The sequence below is a fragment of the Dermacentor andersoni genome, chromosome 11 (assembly GCF_023375885.2).
Source record: "Dermacentor andersoni chromosome 11, qqDerAnde1_hic_scaffold, whole genome shotgun sequence".
In the NCBI taxonomy this organism is placed as follows: Eukaryota; Metazoa; Arthropoda; class Arachnida; order Ixodida; family Ixodidae; genus Dermacentor; species Dermacentor andersoni.
The window spans coordinates 72086098-72097331 of NC_092824.1; the positions used below are offsets into that span (position 1 = coordinate 72086098).

Below are 11234 nucleotides of genomic sequence, written 5' to 3' on the forward strand. Positions count from 1 at the left end.
GGCACAACAACATGACCGGGAGATGGCTGTCGCCACTCAGGGCGGTGTGGATGCCCGGATGCGATGAGCTCTTTCTAGTCGGCAGCATGGAGTACCCGCGGCGCATCGAGGTCTACTCGAGCAGTGGCACACTGCTGTACAAGTTCATGGGCGAAAGCCTGGCTTCGGTCTGCTCGCTCATCGATGTCCACCCCGAGCGACTCATCATCGCCGGTGGCAACTCCAGCGGCAAGCTGCACATCCTCGTCGAGCCATAGGTTGTGAAAGCATCACAGCTTTCAACTTCAAGCCAGCACTGCAGTAGCCCAACAGTGCAGAAGAGGCTGTGTACTTGTCACCGATGTAAAAATGTGCTGCAGCAGCTTTCAGAACACGCAAATCACGAAGAAACTCGCTCTCATTGCATTCTTGATTTGAGCACCGCATTGGTCACAGTGGTGGAAACAAAGCAAGTGTAATGGACACAGTAAAGATCATGTGCCTTGTTTCTACTGTCCTGTATGCTGGAGTCCTAGTGCCTGTATCTTTTTAACTCTTAAGCAGAGCAGTGGACTAAAGGACCTTTACCTTGAGCCAACCTCTCCATCTTTCTTTGAATAAAGTTATCTTTATTTTCTTTGCACCAGCTTTGTTTCCACTACCTAATCTGACTCGGCACGCTTGCTGATGTAGGTCACACAGAAATCCAAAATGCAGCTCTGTTTCTAGCAGCATGCATTGGCTGCTGCAAGAGAGTTTGTGACTCTTTGTGGGTTTTCTGTTCTGGATACTTCTGCTGACAGCTGTATATATGAAGTTGCAGACAGAACACAGTTGTAACCTATTTTACGTCTTTTTATTTGAAGGTTTTTGCATTTGTTGCATTCCCAGTGAAAGTCTGTTGGCCATTGCTTCTAGACGTATTTTGTAAAGGTGTGTCTCGGCCGTGAGACACGAGGCAAAACAAAAGTGCGGTGAACATTCTTGCAGCTTGTGTTGTGTGATAGATGCTTTTATTGTATAAAAAGACCCTGCTCGTAGCTTCAAGAAAGTGGAGAAATGCGTTGCTAAACGAAAAATAAACGCGCTGTCTCTCTCTTCCATTATACATAGGGGTAAAAAAACTAGGCTTGGCAAAAGAAGTACATCTGGCACTCTTTATCACTAGTGCTATTATCACTTCCACTAAAGCAGCACCAAAACACTAAATATATAATACATATTATACGTATTTAAAGACTCAAGCCAAACCATAATGTCCCTAGAAAAAGTTGACTAGGCTCTTTATCCACAGTGAAAAAGCGCAGCTGATCAAACCGTGCTATAAGTCGTCATTTGTAGCACTATAACTGTGTGCCCACTGCAGCTTTAGGACTATTGGCACGGCACGGTCGCAGGGCGCGGCGATGTCTAGCCGGTCATCTCTCTACTAGAACGTAGGTGTTCGTTCAGGCACGTCACCTTCTGAACTTAAAAACCTAAAAATTGCACTTGTGCTGTGGAAGGCCTTACACATGATCTCATGTGTTGGCCTCCCTAGCTCTTGGCGAAAGCTTAATAAAAACCAGCGCCTGAAATGTTCATCAGCAGGCTAAAAGAACTTTTTGTGCCAGTGGCATATGTCTACTTGTTCTTTTGAAGCATGAATTCTGTATTAACCACCATTTGGAACCTTAATAAAGCTTCTTAGTATGGAACTTGTGTGCAGAGCTGTCAAGTTGCTGGTGCTTGCCATTTTTCTTATCCGAACACCTCGACTGGCGCATGTCACTGTGCTGTTCTGCTCGCCAACCACAGAACTCTGTGCACATCTATCATGTAGAGGCAAGTGGCAAGCCTGCCAGGCCGCTCTGCAGTCTCTTGTTCAAAGATCACGGTGGCTAACATTCTCTGGAGACCATTAGGAAAGATGGCTTTCAAGAGGTCGCACCAAGTCCCCGAGAAAACTTCTGCTTTCCCTTGAAGTGCAGACCATTCTCACCATTGGTGCACAGGGGCCTCAGCAGTGTGAAGTCGGCCTGGTCATCGCCATCGTCGAGGTTTGCCAACTGGTACAGAGAGCGATCCGGCTCATTAGTCGGCGCATACTTCTCACCTCGCTTCGCCGCCGTCAGCCAGAGGGCACCGAAGTTGAGGCAACACAGCGTGACAACACTCACGTTGACGTACACTAGGACGGCCGGCTCGCGCTCGATGAGGCGATTGGTGAGGAACGGCAGCGCCATCTCCCCGAAAGCCGCGCCGAGCAGAACAACAGATGCTGCGCGGTTCGTGACGCGCATGTGGCGCTCGAGCCAGGCCAGGGACGTTGGCAGGACGGAGGCCATTCCGACGCCCAAGACACCGACTCCTGTCCAGAGCAGAGACTCCATCCTGTCGGCACCTGCCACGAGCAAGACAGACGCGAGGAAGCAAATGCCAAGGTCGCCAAGGAGCATGTTCCGACATGACACTTTGATCGCGATGGGTATCGCAAGAAAACGTGCGGCCGCGAAACTGCCCCAGAAAACGTATGTCAGGGGGTAGCCGTGGGGGTGGGCTGCGTATATTTGGAGCAGTTCGCCCACCGCAGCTTCCATTCCCATGTAGAGAAAAAAGAAAAGTGAACTCAGCAAGACCAGGCTGTGCTTGCCCGAAGGCCCCGGTGTCTTGATGTCTTCCTCTTGGCGTGACCGCGAGTCACGTGGACTCGTGCACAGGAATGCTAGAAACACCACAGACACGACAAAGAGGTATGCCCCAAGGATGGCATAGACGAACTCCAGCTTTCCAATCCTGTTCTCTATGAACTTGTGAGTAATCCACGCAGTGAGCCCCGTTTCAGCTGTTGGCGATGGCTTTTCAAGCAGGGTCGACTTAGTAGTGAATGACGGTGGCTTTATATCTGAGCTGCTTTCGTTTGACATGTTTGTGACAGCTATGACTGCTGGCAGTGTGGGCTCAGGTGAGGCTGTCACTGGCTCAAGTGTTTGACCACCGAGGTTTGGTGGTTTCACAGGCTGTTGTGGTGTTTCTGTAGTCAAGTGCTTAATGCTCGTTTCGTTATCCTGTGTGGGCAGTTGATTTTTTGTTGGCACAGAGGCAACAGTTGTTTCTGGAGGGTCAACACTTCCTTCCGTTGTCCTTATGCTAGCTCGTATTATACCCGTAGTTCTAGGAGCAACTGGGTCTTCGGTGGGCTGGTCAGGCGGCGCCTCTGTAGTTAGCACCTCTTGTGTGAGTGGAGCTGTGAGCGGTTCTGTCACATCCGGTTTGATGGTTGTAGAAACAGCGATACTCTTCGTTGTTGTTGCTTTGCTGGCATTTCCTTCGCTGATTGTGGGATACCTTGTGCTTTTGCTGGAAGTTTCAGGCTGTAACGTAATAGCTACGCTTGCTGGTACATGAGTGTCATTAGCATGCATTTGCAATGTCCCTTCTTTTCCAGTTTTACTGGAGTTGTTCACAATCTGTGGTGCTGATGTGATGTTTCCATCAGCACTCTCCGTCTTGTTACCCTCATCTGGTAGTAACGCCGGTGGAAATGTCCCCACTGCTGCTGGGGTTGATGGACTCTTAAAGGGTGCAATGGAGCTACTGGTTATGTTCAATTTCACAGATGTCACATTGGTGTGCGCAGATGAGTTGGTTGAATTAGGAGCTGCCGCAGCTACAGTGCCTTTGGTTGTCTTTTGCGACTTGCGATCCCACTTGTCCTGGTTCTTTGGTCCTTCGGCATAGATTGGTTTGGTTGGCTTCTTAGCTATTGTTGAGCTTGGGGCCACAGTGGTAGTTGATGTCCGATCAGCACTGTTGTTATCTATTCTTAAAGTGTCATTAGAGTCGGCATTGCTTAAGTTCTGGAGTGCTTGCTGTGTTGTTTGATCTATCGTGCTGGTCTCATTTTGCAATGTGCTTTCATTATGCAATGTGCTTTCATTCAGTGTGCTTTCATTCAGCACTGTGCTCTCACTATGCATCGTGGATGCATTAAGAAAGGAGGGCAACTGAGGTTGAGTATGTTCAAGCGGATCAACTACGCTTCGCCGATGCCGCGAGAGGCCTTCTGTAGGTGGCGAGTCCATCCACTTCGGTGTAACGTGTGAATGATGTCGGTTGACCCCGATGCCGTGGTGTATTCCGATTGGGGGGATGTGAGCGTAGGTCTCTGGTGCCAAAGAAGTGTTGAAGCTATGCGCCGGTGCAATTCCACCAAGTGAGGCAGGTGAAAGGAATGGCTCGGCGATCAGTGGTGCGACGAGGGCTCCGAGGGCAAAGCAGAAGTGCAGTGCTTGCATCAGGGGAGCACTGTGACGGCCCCACAGGTCCAGGCACCAAACGTTACCACCTGCAATCAACATGTCCAAAGCACATTTGTAGCAATGCAACTTTAATTCTGGGCAATTGACTCGAAAAGCCAGATAACAGCAATCCAGTACCCTCGTTATTTACACTCTTCTCAACCAGAAGTCATAGGGCATTAACGTTTTGTACAGAATTTACTCTGTTTTTGAGACTTGAAAGTTGAACTTGTCAAGTTCCTGTATGCCTGCAACAGATTCACACTTTTGGTGAAAGCTGTTTTGCACAGAACAGAATAAAAAGTAGTGCAGCTTGGGTAATTTATTTGCTAGTATATTTTCTGAGCACTATTACCATCAAAAGTATTTATGAGGGGTGGGCTCCATGAAAAAGCTAAATGTCAGCACAGTTTGTGCTTGTAGCCAGCAAAACAGCAGTATATTATGTTGATCATATGTATTAAAGCATGCTGCATGCTCAGGCTGCTTAAATATTCAGCTATTTTGTGGATCCCATTGCCTGCAAACTTTTGATGCCGATAGTTGATTTGCAGTGTTAGCTATGTCCATAGAATCAAATTGCTGTGTCTGTCAGTCTGAGTAGGGACTTGGCAAACAGCAGGATAACTGCCTCATCCATATACCCCGCTTCCTAAACCCTGGCTCATGCAGTGTTCCTTGCATGCTGTCTCATCTTCTGTTCCAGTCAATGCCTGCTCATTTTTGAGTGATGCTCGTATAAAAAAAAAAAAAAAGACATTGCAGAAAAGGGTATTTCTAAAATTGTATACAGTGTGCAGACAAAAATAACGCATTCTGTAAGGCACAAGCATTCTCATCACCATCATTTCCAACAACACAGCGATTTCCTTGTCTCAATATCCCCATCATTACTGTCTTCCAGATTGTTAATTGTTTTTTTTAAACTCTCTGTGCCTACTGCCATAAGAGGTACACAAGACTGACCTCATCGTGTTCACAGCCCATGCCCACATACACTGCTGGTACCGTGATGCTGGCTACAGCATCGCACACAGCTGCTTGACCATTGCTTTAAGGCTCCCATAGAAATCACGGGTACTTCACTGATTTTTCTACAATTGGGACGGCTGCCATTGAGAAAGCTTCATCTTTCGTTGTAGTTAACGAGAAATAATAGTGAGAAACCGAGGGGCTTGATTTATTGTTGGTGTTGTACGTGCACATATGAGCGGAGCAGTGTCCACTATAGTCATCACTGCCATGCCGACCACTATCAGTCAACAAGACAGCGAGGCATGAGCGCATGATTTTTGGAACAACTGGCTTAACTTGTAGCCTTGTGAATACTACCAGGTTCTTGGACTTCAATAAATATGTCTTTTACCACATGGGCTATCCCGTCCCTTGGTTGTAATGTGGCTAAGGAAAGCATACAGGGAAATCAAACTCCCACCACTAGCAAGTTGCCTTTTCCACTTGTTTTCCTTATTATTTGTACATTTCAATAAAAGGAACACATGATTTCCCCTACACTTCCATTGGCTTCATTTTGTGATTTAAGTGAGCTGTGTGCTGGCCTCGCAATGCTTCTTAGAGGAGTGTTTTACAATGGAATTGTTTTACAAGTTAATTTCCAACATATAATTTACAAAATGATTTTGTGGTTGTCATTATTTACTTCCACTGCATCAAAGTTTCAAGTGAACAGCCAGCATGCACGGGTGTAGTCACTCCTGTGCTCCCACCTGTGTCAAGAAATCCCATGGTGATGCCAGTGATCGCAGAACATGCCATCAGGGTTGCCAGCTGGACGCAGAAGGGCATCACTATGATGCCAACGGACGTAGCGAAGATGCTTAGGAAAAGCAGGAACTGTCGGTTGTACCAGTCGAAGAGAAAACCACCTGCACAGAAGGAAGCGAGCCGGGAATGCATTCTTCGCTTGTGTACTAATACGGACAGAAGGAGCTCAGCTGAAAGCCTTGCAGTGCGGGCGTTTGCACTAGTCGAATGTGTTGCACAAATGGTCAGCTTGTGGACCTTTTTGTTAGGTTTGGCTCATACTGACTACAAAAGAAACAATTGGTGATTTGTTCAGCTCAAAAAGCTCGCTTAGATGTAAACAGCAGTCGGCATTAAAAAAATTAAATTATGGGGGTTTTAAGTGCCAAAACGACAATTCGATTATGAGGCATGCCGCAGTGCGGTACTCTGGAATAATTTGGACCACCAGGGGTTCTCTAACGCGCACCTAAATCTAAGTACACAGGTGTTCGCATTTCGCCCCCGTTGAAATTGGGCCGCCGTGGCTGGGATTTGATCCCACGACCTTGTGCTTAGCAGCCCAACACCATAGCCATAAGCGAGCACGGCAGGTAGCAGTTAACTTTGCTGTGGTGCTTATGCTGGGAATATCAAATAGTCTCAATAGTTAAAAGGGACAGAAGGATCATCAAGTGGGCAAGTCTGTAAGGTGTTGCAGAGAGAGAGAGAATGGGACAGGGACACAAGCGCTGATGCCGTCCTCTCTTTTGTATCCCTGTCCTGTTTGGGATGCTACAGCAGTAAATGCATTAAACCAGTCTAGCCTGGTAGACTAACCTCTCAAAGCTCAGCATTTATCTGGCCGAAATAGATTATTGTCAAAGAAAATCAAGACAAAACTTCATTATTCAACTGTGTGCACTTAGCTACAGTGCCTGTAATGTTCATTGTGATGGCACTGATTTCATCGTTCTTCTTAGTTTATTGTTTGGGTTTGTTCCGCATACGAAGAGCCCACAAAATTGCCAGGTGATCCTCTTTATAGAAGGATTATACATCCCAGACTACGTTGCCAACATCTCTGGTGATAGGGGAAGCCAGTGTGATAATCTTGACGCAGTGTTGCCAGCAGTATTTCGCTTCCTTTCCGACGCAAGTCTCCGCTTAGGGTAACAGGGCAGTTGAAGAACTGTAAGCATGGGCTCAAATCATGGATGCACTCCTTTGTGGTAGTGTATTACATGCGAGCACAGCCCATGCACATGTGAAAGCGACAACAGTACAATGGTCCGAGCCTAGCTCAGCTGCTGTTTGCGGGCAGGTGAATAGCAATTGAAACAGATGTAGAACTCCTACTAAAGTCGCAACCATTTGAAATCTTGGGCACATTTTTCATATGAGACTTCATGCCCCGGTTCCATGAAACAATCAGCCATGAGATACTGATGAGAAAAGAATTACCTATTAGGCAGCCAAATATGTAGCCACCATAGCGTGCTGTGTAGAAGTGTTGTATGTCAGCTTCAGCATTGGTTCTCTTTTGAAGGTCTTGGATCGTTGCAGTTGGGATGGCAAAGCAAAGGCCCTGCAAATATGAGCAAGCATGATTAAATCACAACCATCTACATTGTCTAGTGGTTAAAGCTCCAGGACACTGCTGCGTCAGCAGGCCATGCAAGAGCCAGGGTTGTTAGGTTTAGCTCCTTTGAGCCAAATTGGCTACTTTTGAAGGCTTGTGCCAGGAAAACTTTCAGGTTTGCTACTTGGCTACTTTTAAAGTCAACATTTTTCTACAAAAACTACAGATAAACCAGACAAAATAGTACAAATAAATGGTACAATTTGTTTTGCTACGCTTTTTATGACACACAAGTTGCAACGACCGTCCTCACCTTGTGTATTTGTATTCACCTTGCAACTGACAACATTAATTCAACAGAAGCACCTTCTAGCCCATTCCATGGGACGTCTCACTTTATAGTTGAGTGCTCACGTAATTATAAGGTGGAAAGAGGAGTTTTATTACAGTTGCGTGATGAAATTTAGTAAAGACATGCGAGAACGTATAGATATATGGCTACAACAACTACTAGAAAATCAGCAAAGTGATAAATCGTGACTAGTATATGATATTCCCTTGCAAAGGTGAGATATGGCACAGGGATACATTGATGAATGACTGTAGAGCGAGAATTGTTCACCGTACATATTTGCTGGTACTGGAGTTCAATGACAATTACTTCCGCTTACTTAAATAATTTATACAGGGATAACAATTCCCAAATACGAATACAGAGCCACCAGTTATAGCTTGATCCCCAAAGTCACGTTTTAATTAAGTCAAAGGGCACTAATCATAACGGCTCCAAAACGGGCAGTTCATAATTGGCTGCAGCAAGTTTTCTTAATTGGCCATGGCAGCAACCTGGCGACTTTCTTGGCTACTTTTGTAGCACGTGCAATGAACTGGCTATTTTTCACGATTTCCCGACTACTATTTGCTTTTTAGACCTGGCAAGAACATTAGCATAGAGAGAATTCGGACAGGCTTGTGATTCAAGCTCAATTAATTTGCAATTCTCATTAAACCAAACAAGTCTCGAAATGGTGGCTGACCACGCTATGTTTTCAGTGGCGAAATAGGGTTCCTTATGTGGTAAAAGGCAGTAGGAAAGAACATTTATATGTGACTAGGTAATCAAAACATGGCTCGTGCAGACATGGGTCAGTACTGATTGACAGGTGTGACTTCAGTGTACTTTCTGGCTTTGTTTTTCAGCATGTTACTTTATGTAGGGTTTCACAGAAACAGTAATAATTTGGCTCACACGTCTATTTCTTGATGAACTGAGTCGTGGTTTAGACATCTCTAAATATGTCAGTCAGTTTGGATTGTTGCAAGTAGACTGCAGTTTTATACGGATGCCGCAACTCAAATGATTGTGTGCAGCTTGTCCAAACGCCCGCAGGTGTGGCAGATCTTCTCATTTACAATACCTGTCCGCGCTTCCACTCCCCAATGAGAGCATATATGTTTTTATTTCCTTGAACAGCGACTTGCAAGGGCACGAGATAAGCTTTGCGTAGAGCCCCCGGTGTCTCTAGTCTTATCTTTCGTTGTGGTTTATGGCAATACCTCTGCGCGACATTGACTCATTCACCGCAGTCCAGGGCAACGCGCCGTAAATTTCCGACAATACTTAACCTACGCTATCACAATACGCAACAGAAATGGTGCAGTAGCAGATGAGAACCAGCTATAATACAATGAAATAGCCGGCGTCGTGCGATCGCACGTCGGGGTAATTAAAAACTCGTGCTCTCGTTTCGCCACATGTTCGCCGTTGCCACGGCGTCTGAAGTGAGGGTGCCGTGACTAGCTGCAACAGTTGCCGTGCAAGCGCGATCCGGATTGCGTAAACGCACTGCGCCGGCCGACTCACCAGGCCAAAGAACGATAGGCACAGATTGACAGTCCGCGCAACAGTGAGGCGGCCCCCCGAGTTCGCGGCGTGGTTTCTGGACACTACGCCGTGGCGAGAAGACAGCTTGTTTGTAAGCAGTCCGGTCTGATCAAAGACCAGCTCTTCCTCGTCGTCGCTTCGCTGGAAGGAGTCCCTCGTCGAGGCCATCATTTTTGCGGTCGTGCGAAGTTTTTATCTCACCGTGCGGCGATCCCCGCGAATAGACGTTAACGCCTTTCTCACATCGTTACACTACTGCCGCCACGGGCGAGGCGCTCAATCAGCGACTTGTGTTTACGCGCCGCAGGCTCATTTGTGGCGCAGTAAACGCGGCTGATTGACGGCGAGCATCCTCGTAAAGAGGCGGCACGACGCCAAGGGCGAAACTGGCTCCGTGCACGCACACACTACTGTGATCGGGGTCGTCGGAAGAGTCGCTGCTGGAGGAATTCCACACCAGTCAGAGACGCGGAAAACAGCACAAAACACTCCTCCCGGCGACGCGTAATCGATGACGTACTGGTAGTGGTTGGCTTATGTCGCTACAACACCGTTACCCGCAGATTACGCGCAGAAATCCGCAGTGAGCTGCCAAATCTTTGGTCTCTCTCCCTCTTTTCTCTCTCCCTATCCCGTTACGCAATGTTGCCCGACTCCTCACCGCTTGCTCCCAGATTGAGCGGCCAGTAACGGCGAAAAAGAAAAACACGCGGAGAGTTGACATTTTTCGCGCTATTCTTTGTCGGCTGCCCTCTTATCTTAGTGTTACACCTGAAACCGTGCTCAAGCCACCTGCGGACTGCCTCTAGTAATGCGAAGACCTGCCCGGTATTAAATGGAGGACGGATGCTAGCAGCTGCGACAGTACGTGTGTGCGTTCAATCTTTGTTGTTTCCGCGCTTGTTACGCGAATAGTCAGGGATCGGAAACACCTTGCTCTATCATTCGCGGAAGCCTTTCTAGCTAATAATAAAAAAGGGGATGTCGGTCGGCCGCTTACGAGAAAACGCAGCTTGTGACACCACTGACACAGCGCACGCGTACGACGTGTTCATGCAATTTTTGCATAATATTTTCCCTTGTAGCTGCCTGCAACAGAAGTTCCATGTCGGAAGAACCACATCGATTTGGAGGCGCGCATCCATATGTGACGAGCCTTAAGAGGAAGCTTTAGTTCGGATGCTCCTATAGATGCATGTAAAAGGAGAATTCGTTTTTCTCGGCAACCACTGCACTAAATTTGACGAGCTTTCTTGCATTTAAAAGGAAAGCTTGAAATCTAGTGACTGCTGGTTTCGAATTTTCGATTTTGGTCCTCATTTTCTTTGTAAAAGTTGGCAAAAATCGAAAATTTTCAAAAACGAAACTATCAAGTTTACAACTCTGTAACTCAAGAATGAAAAATAATAATACAATTATGTGAATTGCTCTAATAGTTCATCTAAAGCGGACAAAATTCATATGTCACACATGAATACAAAAAAAAATTAGTAATGGGGAAATACAACTTTTGCGGAACCCTTCAAACCAACGTAACAAATTTACGTAAGATGTAAAATGACATATCGAATTTGTCCGCTTTGAATGATATAATGGATGCCGTTTACAAAACCGCGATATCAGTTCTTAGTGCGGAGCTATGAATTTGTAAACTTCGTGCTTATATTTTTTTCAAACGGTCAAATATTTGAAAATCGTTTTAAGAAAATTCAAGCCCTAAATTGAAATTCCCCTTCCAACAATCACTAGAATTTAACTTTCTCTT

General features: G+C 46.3%; 2 protein-coding genes across 3 annotated transcripts in view; one reads left to right on the plus strand and one right to left on the minus strand.

The window, feature by feature from the left end:
- Positions 1-1676, plus strand: part of LOC126518043 (WD repeat-containing protein 76-like) — a 35383-nt gene extending 33707 nt beyond the window's left edge. For both annotated transcript variants that reach the window (XM_050167899.3, XM_050167898.3), the window contains exon 14: positions 2-1676. In XM_050167899.3, the coding sequence (XP_050023856.2) occupies positions 2-257 (256 nt within the window). In that variant the 3' untranslated portion in view covers positions 258-1676. The remainder of the gene's footprint in view (position 1) is intronic.
- Positions 814-10099, minus strand: LOC126518040 (uncharacterized). Its single transcript, XM_050167891.3, has 4 exons — positions 9449-10099; positions 7467-7590; positions 5987-6145; positions 814-4306 (listed from the first exon to the last, which is right to left on the minus strand). The coding sequence occupies exons 1-4, from the start codon at positions 9638-9640 to the stop codon at positions 1896-1898; spliced, it is 2886 nt and encodes a 961-aa protein (XP_050023848.2). The 5' UTR covers positions 9641-10099; the 3' UTR covers positions 814-1895.
- Between the last annotated feature and the right edge of the window lie 1135 nt (positions 10100-11234).

Bases quoted from the DNA above. Each gene is read 5' to 3' on its own strand.
- LOC126518040 (XM_050167891.3), bottom strand. From the start codon at position 9,640: ATGATGGCCTCGACGAGGGACTCCTTCCAGCGAAGCGACGACGAGGAA. The intron at 7,591-9,448 runs GTGAGTCGGCCG...TCATATTTGCAG, and splicing joins GCCTATCGTTCTTTGGCCTG to GGCCTTTGCTTTGCCATCCC. The intron at 6,146-7,466 runs GTAATTCTTTTC...CCTTCTGTGCAG, and splicing joins CATATTTGGCTGCCTAATAG to GTGGTTTTCTCTTCGACTGG.